Source organism: Macaca thibetana, chromosome 17, assembly GCF_024542745.1.
Source record: "Macaca thibetana thibetana isolate TM-01 chromosome 17, ASM2454274v1, whole genome shotgun sequence".
Classification (NCBI taxonomy): domain Eukaryota; kingdom Metazoa; phylum Chordata; class Mammalia; order Primates; family Cercopithecidae; genus Macaca; species Macaca thibetana.
Genome location: NC_065594.1, coordinates 3290073 through 3313073, shown reverse-complemented (window position 1 = coordinate 3313073; position 23001 = coordinate 3290073). Strand labels below are relative to the sequence as shown.

Sequence of the window (23001 nt, the reverse complement as noted above, 5' to 3'; positions counted from 1 at the left end):
CCATACCCCCTTGTCTTCTACAGGAGAGGTTGTTCATATTTGAACAAAAATTCTTACCTAAGGTCTTGAAATGGGTCGGCTCTGACAAGGGGCGTCTCCACCGAATGTTCGAAAAGAGCCCCTTCAGGCCCTAAACAGAAAACAAAGATGTATCAGGAGCAGAAGTAAAACAAGTGGCACCAGACAAAATAAACATTTAGCCTAGATATTAAATAATATACGGACTTTGTTCTTTGTTGCAGAATTTTTGCAGATGTTTGAGTTACGGGTGGAAAAATAGGCCCAACTGCTTCCCTACTTTTCTGAGGCTATCACAATTTCATTATGTTCCCATAAACAAAATATGTTTTTCAAAGCAATTACAAATTAGCAGGCTTATTTTAAAACTAGAAAGCAATATTAGTCTTCAAATCAAAAAAGAAAAAAAAGTCCTTCTGAAAGTTGCATACATCCATATATTTTAGGTAATAGTAATTTAACTAATTCTCTAGATTTTATGTGTAAAACTTGTATCTTGTGTTACTCGTTTCTAAGGCACTCAGGATATTTACAGAAAAATTACAAGCTTTAAATATTTAAAATGAACCTTCTAATCCCTAGGAATCAGTATGTTCCCAGTTGTTTCATGAGACTGAGAACCTAATTATATGCAAGGCCCTGTGTCAGCTGGGGTGCAGAAAAACACAGGTGAAAGTGACATGCTCTTTGATGTATCCTAACTTGTTTAATACTCAGACCTCTACAATGCAGGTAATATTTTCCCATTGTACCCATGAGGAAGCTGAGGAAGAGAAAGGTTAATTAACTTGCCTAGGGTTCCACAGGTGAGAAGTGGCAAGGCTGTAATTTGAATTCAGAGCCCACATGTTTAATCTATATACTATAGGGGTTTTCATACATAAATAACAATATGTGATAGAAAGTAATGTGCCAGTAGGGAAGTGCAACAAAATTATCTGGAGGGTCATCAATGGGGAAGAATTACTTTAAGGCATCAGGGACGACTATATAAGAAAGTGAAGTGGGTCTGAACTTTAAAATAAATAAACTTTTATGAACATACGGAGATTGCGAGCAAGAATTTCGAAAAGAGCAGCAGTCCAGGGGCAGGAAAATGTGCTGAGTGTCCAGGAATAAACAAATAGTCCAATTCACTGGAAGCAACGAATTCTACATGGAATACAAACGTATCTTTCACATTATATTTAAATCTATATCCTCTTGAATTTCATGGGCATATTCACAGATATAAGCAGCACCAAGCACCACATTGTGTACATATGCTCATCATGACTTCCCCAGGTTGCTCGTGCCTATCTTGGGCCCTGCCCTGCCTAGGGTCCCACCCCGGCTCAGGCCCTAGCCTTGGCTTAAGAGCCCGTGGCTGCCGCTTGCAAAGCGTTTTTCTCTCCCTTGTGGTTCCACAGGAATCTCAGGAGTCATCCTCATGCTGTGAACTTTCCTCTTTAGGAAATACAGAGGGTCCCCGACTTGCCACGGCTTTGTAGCAGGCAAGCCACTGCAAGTTGAGGAGCTTCTATAATGAAACAACTAAAATGTTTATTTTTAAATCAACTCTTTTACTAGTTTCAATATTGGACACTGAAGAAAAATTGTCTGGGTAAAGGTTTCCCAGCCTCTGTGTTGAGAAATCCTCATCCTGGGCAAAAGATCTTTTGAGCAGCCCTTACTAATTTTTTTTTTAATTTTTTTTTTTTAAGACGGAGTCTCACTCTGTCACCTAGGCTGAAGTGCAGTGGCATGATCTCCACTCACTGCAATCTCCGCCTCCCAGGCTCAAGCAATTCTCCTGCCTCAGACTCCTGAGTAGCTGGGACAATGCGTGTCCACCACCACACCCGGCTAATATTTTGTATTTTTAATAGAGACAGGGTTTCACCATGTTGGCCAGTCTGGTCTCAAACACCTGACCTCCGGTGATCTGTCCGCCTCAGCCTTCCTAAAGTGCTGGGATTATAGGCGTGAGCCACCGCGCCCAGCCAGTCCTACAGTTCACAGTACCTTCACATTTTCTCCACAGTATTACTGGCTATATTAGCTTTGTTATTGTAATTACTACTTCCTTAGTAATTTTATTTAAATATGAAGATATGATAAAAATCCACACTGGAAAAAAGCCCTTATCCAAGAAATAATAGCTTGTGGCACAAAAGCAAAACACACTTAAATCAGAACAAAGCGAAATTTTAAAATTACAAACGGATTTAGTAGGATGATTTACATAAAAACTATAATCAACTGAAATAAAGGAACACACATAAGTGAAGGTTAATGTTTCATGAAAATTATAATTTATGTAAATTCAACTCAGATGAGAAATAGATCCTCATACATGCTGTAACAAGTCACATTTTCTTAAAATACCACTTAAGCAAACCTAAATGATAATGGAGATCATTATGTAAAGTTAGGCTATACCAAGCACTGGCGTTTCCACAATAAATGGTGCAGTCAAATTTTAGAGCACAATATCTGGTTTGTTGATGTATTGACAACATTTCCTGCTTGGCATACAGAGGAAAATAATTTAACATAGTAATCTGTATAATAATATGTATTCATTTTATCCTTTTCTTTCCTCCTTCTTCTGATTTGCAAAATATAAAAGAAAATGTAAATTTTAATACACCTCAAGTCAATTCTCAAGAAGACAAGCAGAGCTATGCTTAGTTTTATATAAGTATATTTAGTGTGATTTATGTAGCATTGTTTGAAACCTAAGTAATGCTTTGTTATCACGAACCTAGAATGAGCTTTATGAATCATCAAAAAATAATGATTTCTTTCCATAACTAAGATATAGAAACAAAAGGAATGTGGGCATAAAATTTTCTGTAATTATTTTCTCCATTTTTATATAAACAAGATGATATTATGAATGAGAAAAAAGTCAACACATTTTACTTTCTATAACACATACCCTTGTAAAACAAAACTAAAGACTGCAATCTATTCCACTTTCATGGGCAATTTTTATTTGAGCACAGTGTTGGGTCAAAATAAATATAGAGATAAATCTCTAAATGATTTTTGGGGGAATCACAGAACTGCAATTTGGGGCATATCTCCAAAGAACAAAGAAAAAGTTGGGAGTTTTATTAGAAAGAGAAACGTGGGCGGGTGCAGTGGCTCACGCCAGTAATCCCAGCACTTTGGGACGCCAAGGCGGGTGGATCACTTGAGGCCAGGAATTTGAAACCAGCCTGGCCAACATGATCAAACCCCGTCTCTACTAAAAATAAAAAAATTAGCCAGGTGTGGTGGCTCACTCTTGTAATCCCAGCTATTCGGGAGGTTGAGGCATGAGAATCATTTGAACCTGGGAGGCATAGGTTGCGGTGAGCCAAGATCGTACCATTGCACTCTAGCCTGGGCAAGAAAGTGAGACTCCATCTCAAAAAAAAAAAAAAAAAGGAAGGAAATGTTATATATTGTTTTGAAAGAAGGCTCATTGGCACTAGAGAAGCTTCTGGGAGCTGGCGAGCTCTGATTGGTGAGTGAGGGCAGCAGGTAGAACACTTGTTGGTGTCACGGCAGGTCGTTTCAGCATTTACTAGGTAACGCCGGTCTTAGGGTGACAGCAGGCCATTTCAGCTGCTGGGCTTGAGAAAAATTCAGTTCTTGAAAAAGGTGCTACATGCCCTGAGTGCTTTTCCCCCAGCCCCTCGATTTGCTTGGGTATGACAACATGACCCAATTCATATAATCAACTTTCACAGCAGCTTCAATTCTCTTTCCCAATAGCTGAATTTATTCAAAGAGTTTCAGTGGCACTATTTTACAGGGCAGTAAAACTCGGTAATTAGTTTTTAAATGCGTGCCAATTACTTACCTTCTAATGTAACTATAATTAGTGATATTATATCGACATATGATTATGGTAATGTACTTATAGGGAGATAGAAAATCTATAAACTGATATGTATTATCTTTAAATAAGAGCAGCAGTTTCTCTACATTGAAATGATAAATGCCCAAATTATATGCTCTTGATTATATCATTACTATTCAGCCTCAAAGTTAAATACTCCTCGGAACCTATTTGCATATAATAAAATGAATTTTCCTAAATGGTTTCATAAAATGATTCTCAGGAAATGGTTGTTGATCTTCAATTTAATTGCATTTTCTTTACGTTTGCATTCATTTAAATATTCACAACCAAGATGATATAAGAAATATAATTGGTGTAATACCTCTTCTTTGTGGAAAATAAAACATATTATTTGAAGTCCTATAATCTAAAATTTTAGACAGGAAAAAAGTTCTACTATAAAATATCATTATATAAATCATGCATTAAAATGACCCTGTATAATATGCATTATTTATATAGGAAAGTACAAATAAAAAGGAAAATAAAGGAAAGCCTAGTCTAATAATGTTAACTTTTTTATTTTTAGAATATGTCATTGAGATTAGACATGGACATGTCATTGAGATCAGACATGTCCGTTTCTACTGTGAAGCAGTAGTACTGAACATCATTCTTCCCTTCTGGATTCTAGAGCATTGTATGATGAATGATGCTCACATGAAGATCCGTAGTAAGACTGTGGTGCAAGATGGACTGAGATGGTCATGAAGGCAGTTGGAAAGTTCACGGTACAGAGCCCAGCAATCATGACACTCTTGGACAGAGCTCAGCAACTGAATGGCAAATTACTCTAAGTTGCTACATTCTTTGAGTTTCTAGGTTCCTTCAGTTATAGAAATACATAGAATTCAATATTAATACTTCTGTTCAAACAGTAATACGTTATGTGTCTCAGTATGCATTCATTTTTGTATCAACACTGATAACTATTTGTTAAGATTTATTCTACGCATTCATCGAGCATTTATGGACTGATATGGGCTTTTCAAGTGATGTCAAAAAAATTCCATTTCTCTTCTTCAGGCAAACTTCCGCTTAATGTCCCCACATAATGCCTCTACTGCCTCCCATCCTATTCACTTTGTAATCACTTCAACCTGCCTTTTGCTTTTATTACTCCAGTGAAAAATGCTCTCCTTAAGATTGCAACGGCTTCCATAATAATAAATCCAGTGACAATTTCTGTCATCTCTCCTGGGTCCAAATTCTGAGAAAATAGTCTCTCTTGACACCAGAAAAATGATTATTGTAATATCCCTCCCACCGCATTGCCTGTCCCTTATTCTCCTTTGGTGGCTGCTCTGCCTTTATTTGGCCTCTACCGTTGGCATTTTTCGGAGCTCAGTTGGTTGATGACGCCCACATTTATCTCTAGTCTGGACTTCTGCTCTGAGCAGTAGCTAACTCACACGCCCAATAGCTGACATGACATATGCACTTGGCAGTTTTCCCAGATGATCTTCAGTTTACGTGTCTAAAATATTAACTGTTGATGCTGTCTGCCCTGCAAATGAATTCTCCTCCTCCTCAAGCCTCTCCATTACCCAGAGAGTAATGCCGTCACCCAAAGCAAATATTATCATTGAGTGTCCTCTTGGATGCCTGCCGTACATGCGATTCATGGGCAAGGCTGTAGCTGTCAGATCTTAAATTGGAGTAATTCACTTCCCTCTCTGACCATTGCTGCCACCCAATCCAGGTCACATTCACTGAGTACCTGTACTACAATTGACATCCTCCTAACTGGTCTTACTGCTTCCATTCTTTCCTCCAACCTCCCTTGTAATGGTTGGATTGATCTTAAGATGTATAATGAATCCAGGAGTACGCTGTTCAAAACAATTCCATGCCTCCCCATTGAATTAAAACAAATCCTAACTTCTTATAATGGCCAGCAAATCCCTGCATAATCTGGTCCCACTCTATCTCCCTTTACACCAGGCTTTTTTCAGACTCAAACTTGGTAAGATTAAAAATAAAAATCATGAAATAATATGGCATAGATAAGCCAAACACAGCAGTTATCACAATGAATGTGAATGTTTTAAATTCCACATTAAATATCAAAATAAATTATGTTACAAAAAATAAATCCAGCCAAATGCCACATACAAAAGAAATTCAAATAATTTAATATGAGAAAAATTTCAGCTGGGAGAGTCACTTGAGATGCCAAATCACTGAGGTCCTCTTAGAGACAGATGTTGAGAGAAGTCTTTGCAGCAGCAAGTGATGTCGCAATTGATGGAATCATTTTGCAACCAAAAAGGGAAATATCAACATACTTGCAGAGAAGAAAAGGTAGAGAAATATTACTTGGCTACTAAATTAATCAACAACCTGGGGTTACCCTTTCCCCAGCCTTCCTATGTGAGATTTGCAGTTTAAGCCTGTTTTAATTGGGACTCTTGTTCCTTTCAGCTGAAATACCATTGACTGCAGCACAGCACTGACCGCCGTGTGCATGCTGCATCAGACAGTGTTCCGTGCCCTTGGGTATGTGTTTGAAGGATATGGTGCTCCTAAAAGCACCTTCCAGATATCGGTCTTCACGTCTTTTTCGACTTAACATCCTGTTTATTTTCACTTCTTCAATGGCTGAACACGTTCTCCAGGTCCATTTTTGTCACTGGCTATAATTATGGGTGACTCTAGCATTTCTACACTATCACTTTTGACTTTATGTGATCTTGCTTAGCTGCACAGAAGGCATGAAGAATTGGGATTGTTGCTAGATCTTACTTTTTCTCATTAGTGGTGGGAAATGGATCCTATTAAAGAACTCTGTTTTTAAAGATAATATTGGGAAACGGACCAAGCCTAGCAAATTGTTGCCAGGGAGCTAAAATACACTTACAGTGGCCAAACTAACAATTTGTCATCTAGCAGAAGTCAGTTCTGGCAATGGTGTAGAATAGTTTTTTGAAGACAACGTTGTGATGTTATTCCAATGGTATGTTCTGTAATTTGGGTTAATAAAAGAAACGTTAACTTTGGCCACTTGGTGGCTAATTTTGTGGGGGAGGAAGATGCGCCTGCTCAAAGGCCTAAATCCATTTCAGACTGAACTGATGAAATTGTGTAATCGCTTCCATAAATTTCACTTAAAAACTATTATTCAGTAGCCTAGTTGACTAAAGTCTAAATGGAAGCTATTTAAGAATTAAAGAGAGGTTTTAGCTTATTTGAGTCATTAAAACAACAGCAATAGCAATTGTCTTAATTACTCAAAGAATGGCAATTCGAGTCAGGATTGGGACTTGGTGCAGCCAGGAGTTTCCAGTGCACCGTCTTAAGGAGAGTGCGACTTTACTTTCCCCTTTCATCAGAGCTATGGGCTGCTGTGCAAGTGACGAGAGCGGAGAAAAGAAGCAAAGAATTGGGTTTTCTTTCCAGTCCTCAGAGTGAGGCCGCTGTCTCTTTTCCTACCACTGCTCTTTCCTTGGCTGTCAATTGCTGTTGCTTTTGCTGACCTGAGAAACTCCAAAGGCTACTTGGAGTCAATCCAAGTAGATTTATGACAAAGAGGTCATATCCAGAATCTACAAGGAACTTAAACAAATTTACAAGAAAACAACCACCCCATCAAAAAGTGGGCAAAGGATATGAACAGACACTTCTCAAAAGAAGACATTTATGCAGACAACAAACATATGACAAAAAAAAACTCATCATCACTGGTCATTAGAGAAATGCAAATCAAAACCACAATGAGATACCATCTCACACCAATTAGAACGGCAATTATTAAAAAGTCAGGAAACAACAGATGCTGGAGAGCATGTGGAGAAATAGGAACACTTTTACACTGTTGGTGGGAGTGTAAATTAGTTCAACCATTGTGGAAGACAGTGTGGCAATTCCTCAGGGACCTAGAACCAGAAATACCATTTGACCCAGCAATCCCATCACTGATTTATAATCCCAAAGGATTATAAATCATTCTACTATAAAGACCCATGCACACGTATGTTTATTGTGGCACTATTCACAATAGCAAAGTCTTGGAATCAACCCGAATGCCCATCAATGATAGATTGGATAAAGAAAATGTGACACATATATACCATGGAATACTATACAGCCATAAAAAAGATGAGTTCATGTCCTTCGCAGGGACATGGATGAAGCTGGAAACCACCATTCTCAGCAAACTAACAAAGGAACAGAAAACCAAACACTGCATGTTCTCACTCATTAGTGGGAGTTGAGCAATGAGAACACATGGACACAGGGAGGGGAACATCACACACTGGGGCCTGTTGGGGAGCGGGGGGCTAGGAAAGGGACAGCATTAGGAGAAATACCTAATGTAGATTACGGGTTGATGGGTGCTGCAAACCACCATGGCATGTGTATACCTATGTAACAAACCTGCACGTTCTGCACAAATATCCCAGAACTTAAAGTATAAAAAAAAGTTACCCATTGTTATTTTCAGCAATTGTCCATTAATATCTGTTCATGAGTACAGTCTGTGTAGAATGCTAATCCTTATGTTTTCTTCCTGATAAACTCCTACCCATCTTTCTAGGACCAGCTCAAATGTCTCTTTCCTGGAGAAATCACTGGTGACCTATTCTGCCTCTCTTTCCACGCATCATACCCGGCAGAATGAATCCTTTTCTCTGGGCTGCTCCTGTAGGCTTTTGCTCAAACATCTTTTAGTGTCCTTAACTGATTGTATCCAACAAATTAATTTGTGTTTCCACCTCCCCAGCCAAAGTATAAGCATCATGTAAAAGGAAGCATGTCTGAATTATTTTGTACTGGAGGCTTTTAGGTTAGTCACTGACACACAGCAAATGCTATGTAAATGCTAATTCCAGAGAAACAGTATAAATTTAAGTGCTTCTAAATTGGGGGAGATTTTACTCCCCCTCCCCCAATAATGGGGAACTTTGGCCATGTTGGGAGAGATTTTTGGTTGTCACAACTGGTGGGGTGGGAATGCTACTAGCACCTAGTGAGGCTAAGGATGCCACTAAATGGCTAAGGATGCCGCTAAACATCCCGCAACGCACAGGACAGTCTCCCCCAATCTCCATCAAAAACATTATCCAGCCCAAAATGTTAACAATGCTAAGGTTCAATAGCAAAGACATAGAATCACCCTAAATGCCCATCAGTGACAGACTGGATAAAGAAAATGTGGAATACTATGCAGACATTAAAAAGAATGTGATCATGCACGCCCTTCTAGGGACATGGATGGAGCTGGAGACTATTATCCTTAGCAAACTAAGACAGGAACAGAAAACCAAATTCTGCATGTTCTCACCTATAAGTGGGAGCTAAATGATGAGAACATGTGGACACATAGAGGAGAACAACAGACACTGAGGCCTATTGGAGGGTGGAGGATGGGAGGAGGGAGAGGAACAGCAAAAATAACTAATAACCTGGGTTAATACGTGGGTGATGAAATAATCTGTACAACAAACCCCCATGACACAAGTTACCTATGTAATAAACCTACACTTGTACCCGTGAACTTAAAGTTTAAAAAAAAAAAAAAAAAAGTGTTAAGATCGACAAAGCCTGCCGTAGACAATGGTTAGAGAGTCAGACCTTGGATAGAGACAAAACAAGAAGGGAAACATCAAAACTGTGGAATCTCTTAGTTTCTTTCACTACAAAATGTAAGGAAGCCAATAACATATTGGAAAATTGAGAAGAATTATGGTTTGCTCAAAATTGTACCGTTTGTACACTCTCAGTTCATGGTGTCTCTGGCAATAAGAACTAGAAATGTTTGCAACACCAAAATAACAAGGAAAGCGTAGAGTCATTAGAGGTGGGGTATATTTTGCTTAGCTGCACTGCAGAGGAGGAGTTTGGGAGAAAACTGTGCCTCAGGCAAAAACAATTATGAAATAGAAGATTATAACTTGTCTTTTGAAAGGACAACTTGAATGCATGTTCTAGAGCAGGGACTCTAGATCCCTGGGCCATAGACGGGTCCTGGTCTGTGGCCTGTTAGGAACTGGACCTCACAGCAGGAGGTGAGCAGCGGGCCAGCGAGCATTACCGCCTGAGCTCCGCCTCCTATCAGATCAGTGGAGGCATTAGATTCTCACAGGAGGGCATACCCTGCTGTGAACTGTGCATGTGAGGGATCTAGGTTGCGTGCTCCTGATGAGAATCTAATACCTGATGATCTGAGGTGGAGTCGTTTCATCCCAAAACCATCTCCCACACTGTGAAAACATTTTCTTCCATGAAACCAGTCCCTGGTGCCAAAATGGTTGGGGAACTGCTGTTCTACAGAGAGCATTGACATATTGCTGACCTGCTGTTTCTCCTGCTGGTTCACGTTAGTCCAGGGCAGTGGTTCTCAAAGTGTGGTCCCCAGAGCTGTGGCAGCAGCAGCACCTGGGGACTTCCTAGAAACACAGATTCTCAAGTCACATTCCAGACCTGCTGAATCAGAAGCTCTGGGGATGAGGGCCAGCACTATTATTATTATTATTGTTATTGAGATATGGTCTCACTCTGTCGCCCAGGCTGGAGTGCAGTGGCTCAATCTCAGCTCACTGCAACCTCTGCCTTCCAGGCTCAGGTGATCCTCCCACCTCAGCCTCCTGAGTAGCTGGGACCACAGGCACACATCACTGTGCCTGGCTAATTTTTCTATTTTTTCTTTTGTAGAGATGGGGTTTCACCATGTTGTTCAGGCTGGTCTTAAACTCCTGGGCTCAAGCGATCCACCTACCTCAGCCTCCCAAAGTGCTTGGATTACAGGTGTGAACCATTGTGCCTGGCCCCCGGCAGTATATTTTAAACAAACCCTCTGGATGGTTCTGACGCATGCATACAGGTAATAAACAATACAGTTGCTTATCAATTTTTCTCATCTGTTCCTCTAATTGATGTCATGGCCCAGAAGGAGTCCTGGGCTAAGGAAAAGTTCATTTTGCTGATTCTCTGTGTAGGAAGGCTTTGGTTTGAAGCGATCTAAGCTGTTAGACTGTTTTCCCTGCAGATTGTACTGCCCTGCAGTGCAATGATACTCTACCAAGAACTCTGCTGTCCTTTGCATACTTGATCCACTTAACTCAGCAATGATAGTACAGTTGACATTATCAACTCACTTTTAGAAGTCAGGAAACAGAAAACAAAAATTAACTTACTTGAAATTATGCAGCTAGTAATTGCAGAGGTAGGAACTGAATCCTGGTCTACCCAGCCCATATTCTTTATCGTACGCAACAGTGCATTTCTGATGCTCAAGGTGCTTTGTTGGACAATGACCAATTTCCTTTAACTAAATGCCCTAGTGTCTTTCATTTTAGTAACAAAACCAGATACATTACTGTCTTAGAGTATGCAACATTAGGTTATGATTTGTTAGGGCCGGTAATAGGGTGGAGTCTACTTCCTTGGCCAGGAAATATTATTTGTTTTTCATTTGGGAGTATTGATAGGATTGTGTGAGACAATAACATCGCTATTGGTTTTCACAGTAGTACAGAAAGGCACTGCGATAGATTTAACAAGTGTCTACTTATGTCTTCTTGTCTTTAGCAAGTGAATTTAGAGTATGTTCCGAAAAATTTTTTTCATAAAATGGTCTCTTCTCAGTCTTAAAAATGAGTCCTATGAGACCGGTATTCAACTTTTAGTTCAAAAAGAGAACTTTTTTGTAGAAATATGAGGAATTCAAGTACATGATATGATGAGAATAAAAGAAACCTGGGAAACAGATACTTGAACTGCACAGATAACAGTGACATTTGATAAGTCTGTGGGTTACTCTAGTTAGAAAAAGACAAAGGGTGGCAGGGCGCTGTGGCTCACACCTCTAATCCCAGCATTTTGGGAGGCCGAGGTGGGTGAATCATTTGAGGTCAGGAGTTTGAGACCAGCCTGGCCAGCATGGAGAAACCCTGCCTCTACTAAAAATACAAAAATTAGCCAGGCATGGTGGTGGGTGCCTGTAGTCCCAGCTACTCAGGAGGCTGAGGCAGGAAAATCGCTTGAACCCGGGAGGCGGAGGTTGCAGTGAGCCAAGATTGGGCTACTGCATTCCAGCCTGGGCAACAGAGCGAGACTCTGTCTAAACAAAAAAAAAAAAAAAAAAGAAAAAGAAAGAAAGAGAGAAAGAAAGAAAGAGAGAACGACGGAAAGAAAGAAAGGAAGAATGAAAGAAAGAACGAAAGAAAGAAAGAGACGAAGAGTAAAACTGTGGTGGAAGAAGGGTGGGCCAAGATCTGCAGGAAGGATTTTGTTCTTCTAGGAGAGCATCAAGAGAGTTGCAATGGAGAAAATGCAATACATTCAAGCTCTCTTATCTGCTTGAAAGATTCCACATAAGCTTGTCAATAGTACAATGTGTTTTTGCAGATGTGTACTCCATGGAATGTTGTGTTTTTCTCGAATTAGTACATACCAGTTACTCGAAGTTTATCTGTACCAACCACAACTTCCTTCTCATCTACAGTAAATAGTGGCTTGCCGTCGTTGGAGTTGATCTGAAACTGTTGACTCTGGACTTCTACCATTTTGGGACCTGAAGAATTAATTAAAACAGTTTATTATAAACTGTTCACTACAAGCAGCGTCAAAACCTCTATTTTTACACATGCCATGTCAACCCAACAAGACCAAGTACCTAAAGATTTGGTATTTGTTAGCATTAGTGGTACTGATTGATTCTGTAATTAAACTTTGCAACTTTTAAGTCTAAATTTATCATATTATTAAAATTAATTTATGTCAAACATATGTTAACCTATATCAATATATGTATAAATACATTATTTAAGAGTTTCTTCTTTAAGATTTTTAAATACTTGCCCAAAATAATATGGTTCTCCTATTCGTGGTTAAACTTGTATTCTTTTGGTTATTAACCACCTAAGAATCTCACATTCCGAAATGTGAGATTTGTGAAAGACCATCTTACAAATGGCTCACTTTAATGGTCAAAGTTAATCTAGAAGATGAGTTGTATCCTGAATTTTTTCTCTACCATTATTCTCAGAAGAGCTGCTCACCCTCTACTCCACGGGAAAAACAAGCATCACTGTGGAAGAACACCTTCCTGTTTTTGCCCTTCCCCTAAAAAATTTTTGACTTTGCCATGCCTTCTGTTTCACTTTTGTATCCAAGCTTATGCCCTTCACCTGAGCTCTAGACCCACTGCCTTCCAGCTCTTTCATCTATTCAGCAGGTGTTCTGTGGGTGCTCACTCACCCTGTGCCATCCAGACATGAGGGTGAGGTCACACCTCCCACTCACTCAGCTACACACCAACCCCAGGCACTCATCATGTGTTCCCCAATTCCTCTTTGATGCTTCCAAACTTTCTAACCCAGGCCTCATGGATTAATCTCCCTAGAGTACAGCCTTCATCGTCTACTTAAGAAACTATGAGTTCCTCAATTTGTTTATGTTAGCTTTACATTTTTTTTTTTTTTTTTTTTTTTTTTTGAGGCAGAGTTTCGCTCATGTCACCCAGGCTGGAGTACAATGGCACGATCTCTGCTGGCTGCAACGTCCGCTTCCCAAGTTCAAGTGATTCTCCTGCCTCAGCCTCCAGAGTAGCTGGGATTACAGGCATGTGCCACCACACCCGGCTAATTTTGTATTTTTAGTAGAAATGGGATTTTACCATGTTGGCAAGGTTGGTGTCAAACTCCTGACCTCAGGTGATCCGCCCACCTCGGCCTCCCAAAGTGCTAGGATCACAGGTGTGAACCACCACATCCAGCCTATATTCTTATCTCTAAGTTGAGGCTGGACACAGTGGCTCACACCAGTAGTCCAAGCAGTTTGCCAGGCCAAGGCGAGCAGATCACCTGAGGTCAGGAGTTTGAGACCAACCTGGCCAACATGGAGAAACCTCATCTCTACTAAAAATACAAAAAGTAGATGGGCATGGTGGTGCGTGCCTGTAATCCCAGCTACCTAAGGAGGCTGAGGCAGAAAAATTGCTGGAATCCGGAAGGTGGAGGCTGAAGTGAGCTGAGATCGCACCACTGCAGTCCAGCCTGGGCGACAGAGCAAGACTACCTCTCAAAAAAAAAAAAAAAAAAAAAAAAAAAAGAAGTTGAGAAAATAAGTCATATCTTATAATTTTTTTGTGTGTGTTCCTCTGACCCTAACAGTTCTCAAAAAAATTTTTGGATACCTGGTAGAAATTAAGTAAAGCCTTTCTATTAATGCATTGATCAGTTTTGGACATGCTCATCCAAGTGTTCTTAATTTTATTAATTTGTATTTAAAACCCTCCAGTGAGTCTTTATTTAAATAAATAAATATTTTTGGCAAGAGTGCCGGTTATAAAGTTGACTTTTTTCTCTACGTTATATCTCCTTTTTTTAAAAAAACAAAAATTTCACTTTATTTTTTGGTATTTGTATGTTATTTTCCCCAATCTGAGACTCAGAGTTCCTGTTTATCTCTTCTGGGTCACTGATATGCCTGTGTATTTATTATATAAACACCGATTTGCATTTAATGGTGACTACCAAGTTACCTGACTTTAAAATTGAGAAATAATTGGAATAATTAATCCAGTAAGAGTTCATTGTTTTGCTCACTAGAGGTTCATCTTACAATTCTAAGAGGCCTTATTAAGTATAAGGGGTTGAACTAAGTGACAATTTTTTTTTCTGTAGTTATTACATCGATAAAATATTCAATGAATAAGTTTAGTTTCATAGTAAGTCTGTGCAGCAAATACACATAAATTGTTACTCAAATCAAATAAAATGCAGGAAAGTGAATGGTTCCATTCAGTACAAATCTATTGCATGCTTTTTATGTACAAGGTTCTGTGCTAAGCATTGACAATGTGCAAATGAGTGAGATATAGCTCCCAGCGCAGAGGATTCTGTGGTTCACTAAAAAGAAAAGCATGTAAGCCTGGTTTCAGGACAACTTGCTAAGTATTAGGATGCAAGCATGACAGAGTCTTGACTAGGAATTCATGGTCCATCCATCCAGGCTAAGAGTAGCGTCCAGAGACGCGATGCCTGAACTGACTTGGAAGAAGGAGTTCATGCTTCCTGCTGGGCGCAGTGGCTCACCCCTGTAATCTCAGCACTTTGGGAAGCCAAGGCGGGCAGATTGCCTGAGCTCAGGAGTTCGCGACCAACCTGGGCAACACAGTGAAACCCTGTTTCTACTGAAAATATAAAAATTAGCTGGGCGTGGCGGCGTGTGCCTGTAGTCCCAGCTACTGGGGAGGCTGAGGCAGGAGAATTGCTTGAACCCGGGAGGTGAAGGTTGCAATGAGCTGAGATCGGGCCACTGCACTCCAGTCTGGGTGACAGAGCGAGACACTGTCTCAAAAAACAAAAAAGGAAGAGTTCATGCTTCCCTGTTGAAGGAAGAACAGGGATCTCCAGGTAAAGGAAACTATTTGAGCAAAGGCATAGCGGTGAATAAAATCCCATCTCCATTTTATTAAAAATAGACACTGCATGTTTAAATTTAAATACGCTTTCCACTTCAGAGAAAACTGTACTGTTCTTCAATAGTTATGGAGTTTGTAATTAATTTTCTAACTTTTATTAATATTCTAGCAGTTTCTTTAACCTAGTTGGACACTGATTAAAGCTGAGGATGTAATTGTCTTTTGCAGTAGAGGTCTTTAAGAAATAAAATTTAAATTCTACCTTGTTGATAAGAAAAGAGCTATCTGTACAGTCCCATTTTTAATGAAAGGCTTTGGTACAAAGAGAAAAAGTTAATGGTTTTGTGATCTGATTAATTAAGTTTGGGAAATTAGCTTAAGGGTTTTTCTGGTGAAAATACCATCAAATTCTCCCTTACATATAATGTGTCTCATCAGCAACCTTCTTTTGTTCCTTAGGATATCTTTAATTTAAAATAAAATAATTTAGAAACAAATATCACAAAGTCCTTTAAAAAAAGGAAACATATATTCTGCTGGTGCAAATATGGTATCACAGAGAAAGGACTGGGCTGGAAGCACAAAGCTGTGCTTGTTAGCGCTACTACTTTTGTGGCATAATCTTGTATTATACAGTTCCACTTCATATGCCTGGCACTAATGACCTTTACTTGTGTTAAATAAAATAAAATGAGATAAAATAAGAGACGAGGCTTGAGAAGTCCCTGAGCAAACAAAGCTAGTTATGCTATGCCAGTGAAACTTAGGTTATTTCTAGTAAATGTCCCTGATAATTATAAGCAAAACTGACGTAGCTTTCCAAAAATGCTGTAAAATGATCTTTTTTTTTTTTTTTTTTTTTTTTTAAAGACAGGGTCTCAGTCTGTTGCCCAAGCTGGAGTGCAGTGGTGCGATCTCAGCTCACTGCAACCTCTGCCTGCCGGGTTCAAGCGATTCTCCTGCCTTAGCCTCCCGAATAGCTGGGATTACAGGCACCTGGTTGACTTTTGTATTTTCAGTAGAGATGGGATTTTGCTATGTTGCCCAGGCTAGTCTTGAACTCCTGGCCTCAAATGATCCGCCCGCCTCTGCCTCCCGAAGTGCTGGGATTACAGGCATGAGCCACTGCGCCCGGCCAGATGATCACTTTTAACCAATCTTCTGCCATCTGGAAACCCTGACTGTAATAATCATTGTAAAGGTTAACCTCCTCATTTCACTATATATATATGTGTGTGTGTGTGTGTGTGTGTGTATATATATAGTGAATATATATAAATAATATATATATTTATATAATTATATATAAATATATCTATATATAATAAATTATATACATATAAATATATATATAAAATCCAACCATTAGAACACTATCCTACCTGCCAACTGGTTTATCAGCCCATCCCATCCTACACAATCTTTTATTCATTCCTCCCTTCACTTATTTAACAAATATTTATTGTATAACCTATTACATGTAAAAGGGTAGCCTGAATTATGAATTGTGGCATTAACTGAATTGAAAAAAATCTAATTCCAATTAGTGAATCAAATTATTTTACATATATTCCTTGAAATATTACATAGCCATGAAAATAATGCTATGATTTTTAAAAATTTCATAGATTAAATTGGAAAAGGATGGACTTCTGGGTGGCTGATGACCACGCTGGCTATATAGTAATCAGTTTCCCAAAAGGTCATCCCCAAACTCTAAGGAGTAGCTTCACAGCTATAAAAATTCCACACAAACCAGGCGTGGTGGCTCACGCCTATAATCGCAGCACTTTGGGAGGCTGAGGCGGGCGGATCATGAGGTCAGGAGATCGAGACCATCCTGGTTAACACAGTGAAACCCCATCTCTACTAAAAATACAAAAAATTAGCCGGGCGTGGTGGTGGCACCTGTAGTCCCAGCTACTCAGGAGGCTGAGGCAGGAGAATGGCGGGAACCCGGGAGGTGGAGCTTGCAGTGAGCCAAGATCTCACCACTGCACTCCAGCCTGGGCGACAGAGCGAGACTCCGTCTCAAAAAAAATAAATAAATAAATAAAATAAAATAAAATAAATAAATAAATAAATAAAAACAAAACAAACACACACACACACACACACAAACCAAACCCTTGCATTACTTAAAGGCAGAACTGTGAGTTGAGGGAGAAAAATTAACAAGTGCCAGGACTACAACTTCTCACACGCCTGCTCCATCACAGGCGTTATGGTAAGCAAAAGCCATGGGAAGGACGGATGAGGAGACTTAGAGAGAAGCCACTTAAGGAATGGACAAAAGTAATGCAGGAAATGAATACTAATGAGCTGGGATAAAAATCCTGATATCAGACAAGGTGGAATTCAAGTCAAAAGCGTTAAATATGACAAAAAAAAATTTAATGCTAAAATTATAACCCACAAAACAAAGTATTTACAAATATCTATCTCCCAAATATCACAGAAACAACCTGCATGAAACAAAAATAAAAGATGTGAGGACCCAATACAGGAGCACCCAGATTCATAAAGCAAGTCCTTAGAGACATACAAAGAGACTTAGACACCCACACAATAATAATGGGAGACTTTAACACCCCACTGTCAATATTAGACAGATCAATGAGACAGAAAGTTAACAAAGATATCCGGGACTTGAACTCAGCTCTGCAGCAAGCTGACCTAATAGACAACTACAGAACTCTCCACCCCAAATCAACAGAATATACATTCTTCTCAGCACCACATCGCACTTATTCCAAAATTGACTACATAGTTGGAAGTAAAGCACTCCTCAGCAAATGTAAAAGAATGGAAATCACAACAAACTGTCTCTCAGACCACAGTGCAATCAAATTAGAACTTAGGACTAAGAAACTCACTCAAAACTGCACAACTACATGGAAACTGAACAACCTGCTCCTGAATGACTACTGGGTAAATAATGAAATGAAGGCAGAAATAAATAAGTTATTTGAAACCAATGAGAACAAAGATACAATGTACCAGAATCTCTGGGACACATTTAAAGCAGTGTGTAGTGGGAAATTTATAGCACTAAATGCCCACAAGAGAAAGCAGGAAAGATCTAAAACTGACACCCTAACATCACAATTAAAAGAACTAGAGAAGCAAGAGCAAACAAAGTCAAAAGGTAGCAGAAGACAAGAAATAACTAAATCAGAGCAGAACTGAAGGAGATAGAGACACAAAAAATCCGTCAAAAATTCAATGAATCTAGGAGCTGCTTTTTTGAAAAGATCAACAAAATTGATAGTCCACTAGCAACACTAATAAAGAAGAAGAGAGAAGAATCAAATAGACACAATAAAAACTGATAAAGGGGGTATCACCACCGATCCCACAGAAATACAAACTATCATCAGAGAATACTATAAATACTACAAATACTATAAACAACCTCTACGCAAATAAACTAGAAAATCTAGAAGAAATGGATATTTCCTGGCCACATATACCCTCTCAGGAAGAAGTTGAATCCCTGAATAGACCAATAACAGGCTCTGAAATTAAACAATAATTAATAGCCTACCAACCAAAAAAAGTCCAGGACCAGATGGATTCATAGTCAAATTCTACCAGAGGTACAAAGAGGAGCTGGTACCATTCCCTCTGAAACTATCTCAATCAACAGAAAAAGAGGGAATCCTCTCTAACTCATTTTATGAGGCCAGCATCATCCTGATACCAAAGCCTGGCAGAGACACAACAAAAAAAGAGAATTTTAGACCAATATCCCTGATGAACATCAATGCGAAAATCCTCAATAAAATACTGGCAAACCGAATCCAGCAGCACATCAAAAAGCTTATCCACCATGATCTAGTTGGCTTCATCCCTGGGATGCAAGGCTGGTTCAACATATGCAAATCAATAAATGTAATCCATTACATAAACAGAACCAAAGACAAAAACCACATGATTATCTCAACAGATGCAGAAAAGGCCTCTGAGAAAATTCAACAGCCATTCATGCTAAAAACTCTCTATAAACTAGGCATTGATGGGGCGCATCTCAAAATAATAAGAGCTATTTATGACAAACCCACAGCCAATATCATACTGAATGGGCAAAAACTGGAAGCATTCCTTTTGAAAACTGGCACAAGACAGGGATGCCCTGTCTCACCACTCCTATTCAACATAGTGTTGGAAGTTCTGGCCAGGGCAATCAGGCAAGAGAAGGAAATAAAGGGTATTCAATTAGGAAAAGAGGAAGTCAAATTGCCCCTGTTTGCAGATGACATGATTGTATATTTAGAAAACCCCATCGTCTCAGCCCAAAATCTCCTTAAGCTGATAAGCAACTTCAGCAAAGTCTCAGGATACAAACTCAATGTGCAAAAATCACAAGCATTCCTATATACCAATAACAGAGAGCCAAATAATGAGTGAACTCCCATTCACAATTGCTACAAACAGAATAAAATACCTAGGAATACAACTTACAAGGGAGGTGAAGGACCTCTTCAAGGAGAACTACAAACCACTGCTCAATGAAATAAAAGAGGACAGAAACAAATAGAAGAACATTCCATGCTCATGGATAGGAAGAATCAATATTGTGAAAATGGCTGTACTGCCCAAGGTAATTTATACATTCAGTGCCATCCCCATCAAACCACCAATGACTTTCTTCACAGAATTGGAAAAAACTACTTTAAAATTCATACAGAACCAAAAAAGAGCCGGCATTGCTAAGACAATCCTAAGCCAAAAGAACAAAGTTGGAGGCATCACACTACCTGACTTCAAACTATACTACAAGGCTACAGTAACCAAAACAGCATGGTACTGGTACCAAAACAGATACATAGACCAATGGAACAGAACAGAGGCCTCAGAAATAATGCCACACATCTACAGCCATCTGATCTTTGACAAAGCTGACAAAAACAAGCAATGGGGAGAGGATTCCCTATTTAAAAAATGGTGCTAGGAAAACTGGCTAGCCATATGTAGAAAGCTGAAACTGGATCTCTTCCTTCCACCTTATACAAAAATTAATTCAAGAAGGATTAAAGACTTAAATGTTAGACCTAAACCATAAAAACCCTAGAAGAAAACCTAGGCAATACCATTCAGGACATAGGCATGGGCAAGGACTTCATGACTAAAACACCAAAAGCAATGGCAACCAAAGCCAAAATTGACAAATGGGATCTAATTAAACTAAAGAGCTTCTGCACAGCAAAAGAAATTACCATCAGAGTGAACAGGCAACCTACAGAATGGGAGAAAATTTCTGCAATCTACCCATCTGACAAAGGGCTAATATCCAGAATCTACAAAGAACTTAAACAAATTTTTAAGAAAAAAATCAAACAACCCCATCAAAACATGGGCAAAGGATGTGAACAGACACTTCTCAGAAGAAGACATTTATGCAGTCAACAGACACATGAAAAAATGCTCATCACTGGTCATCAGAGAAATGCAAATCAAAACACAAAGAGATACTATCTCACACCAGTTAGAATGGTGATCATTAAAAAGTCAGGAAACAACAGGTGCTAGAGAGTATTTGGAGAAATAGGAACACTTTTACACTGTTGGTAGGAGTGTAAACTAGTTCAACCATTGTGGAAGACAGTGTGGCAATTCCTCAAGGATCTAGAACTAGAAATTTCATTTGACCCAGCAATCCCATTACTGGGTATATACCCAAAGGATTATAAATCATGCTGCTATAAAGACACATGCACACGTATGTTTATTGCAGCACTATTCACAATAGCAAAGACTTGGAACCAACCCAAATGTCCATCAATGATATGACTGGATTAAGAAAATATGGCACATATACACCATGGAATACTGTGCAGCCATAAAAAAGGATGAGTTCATGTCCTTTGTAGGGACATGGATGAAGCTAGAAACCATCATTCTGAGCAAACTATCGCAAGGACAGAAAACCAAACACAGCATATTCTCACTCCTAGGTGGGAATTGAACAATGAGAACACTTGGACACAGGAAGGGGAACATCACACACCAGGGCCTGTTGTGGGGTGGGGGGATGGGCAAGGGATAGCATTAGGAGATATACCTAATGTAAATGACTAATCGGTGCAGCACACCAACATGGCACATGTATACATATGTAACAAACCTGCATGTTTTGCACATGTACCCTAGAACTTAAAGCATAATAATAATAAAAAAAGTTTTCATGTTAGTTTTCACTTTTTTCTTGTAGTTCCTTGAGTAACTTAATAATAAACACTTTGAATTATTTATCTGGTATTTCAAAGATTTCATTGGTTTGGATCCACTGCTGGAGACTCAATGTGAGCTTTTGAAAGTTTTATAAAACCCTGTTTTTTCATACGGCCAGAATTATTTCTCTGGTTCCTTCTTATTTGGGTAGATCCGCCCGTCTTGGCCTCCCAAAGTGCTGGGATTACAGGCTTGAGCCGCCACACCCGGCCATACCTTTCTCATTCTTATTCTCTTTTTTTCAGACAAAGGTTCTCCTCCACCACAGAATCAAATTCCTAGTGATCCTCCCTGCCTCAGCCTCCCCAGTAGCTGTGACTACAGACATTCACCACCACACCTGGCTAATTTTTAAAATTATTTTTTTAGAGATGTTGCCCAGGCTGATCTCAATCACCTAGGCTCAAGCAATCCTTCCATCTTGGCCTCCCAAAGTGCAGGGATTACAGGCATGAGCCACCAGGCCTGGCCTGCATTCTTTCTTACCACCTTCTTACCACCTTCTTACCAGCTGGTTTGCACTTCCGATATTGCTTTCATCTATATTTCTTCTTGCTGATCTTCTCCGTTTATAGGATTCCATGTGACCTCGCTCCCATGTGACCTTATTCTCCCGTCTTAGTTGACTGGATGGGTGTACGTAGCTGACTGACCTGATGGAATGTGGTGGGACAGATGAACTGGGCTAATTAGAGTACTTTGTGGACTTAGAATTTGCGTAATCGAAGACTAAACTGTGTGATGTTGATAACTACAGCCGAGCGGATAAGAATCAGGGAGGCCCTGTAGGTTCTGTACAGTGAGAAGTGATACAGCCAAGTGAAAATGGTGGCAAAGATAAACTGGAAAGGAGGAGAATGGAACACATGGGGAGAAGCAGAGAGAAGAGAAGAAAGAACAGGGAGGGAACTGAATCTATTCTTGGCTCTCAGCCACAGGTCTCTGTGCTCTTTGAGGCCAGCTACTTGGGTTCCTTTCCTTTGGTTGCTGCAAGAGTCTTTGGTAACCTACAATAAACATTTGTTTCTTGTACTAGCTTTAATTGTCCTCTGTTTCTTGGAACAAAAATAACTCTAATCAAAGCACTTCAGGCTGTCCCCTCACCCCCCACCCCACTCTGTGGTGCTATTCTGTGGTCAACACAGCACGATATTTAGAAAATTCATACTTTGTTCATAAGTAGTTTTGATTTCTTTAGAAGAAAAAACAATGCATCCATTTAGCACTATTCATGGACCACATGCATGCAAAATACCATGATGAAGCTGGACTCACCGACTTTCAACCTGCCTGTGACCTCCCCTTCTGAGTTGCGCGCATTTACAGTCACATTCTGGGTTGATTGTAGAAGCAGAGATGAGTCCTAGAAAGGGATTTATAAAATTTGCAAAATACGTACTGTTTAAAATGATTACATCTTTATAATTCTATGTCAATTTAGGATTTATATAAAGTTATTTACCCATTGTCACAGATCCTGGAAATTCTATAAATTTGTAGCTAA

At 39.4% G+C, this 23001-nt stretch overlaps 1 protein-coding gene across 2 annotated transcripts in view; it reads right to left on the bottom strand.

Moving 5' to 3' along the window:
• Positions 1 to 23001, bottom strand: part of SGCG (sarcoglycan gamma) — a 95384-nt gene that overhangs the window by 9415 nt on the left and 62968 nt on the right. For both annotated transcript variants that reach the window (XM_050767106.1, XM_050767107.1), the window contains exons 4-6: positions 22773 to 22860; positions 12291 to 12410; positions 58 to 130 (exon numbers count right to left, since the gene is read on the bottom strand). In XM_050767106.1, coding sequence (XP_050623063.1) covers positions 58 to 130; positions 12291 to 12410; positions 22773 to 22860 — 281 coding nt within the window. The remainder of the gene's footprint in view (positions 1 to 57; positions 131 to 12290; positions 12411 to 22772; positions 22861 to 23001) is intronic.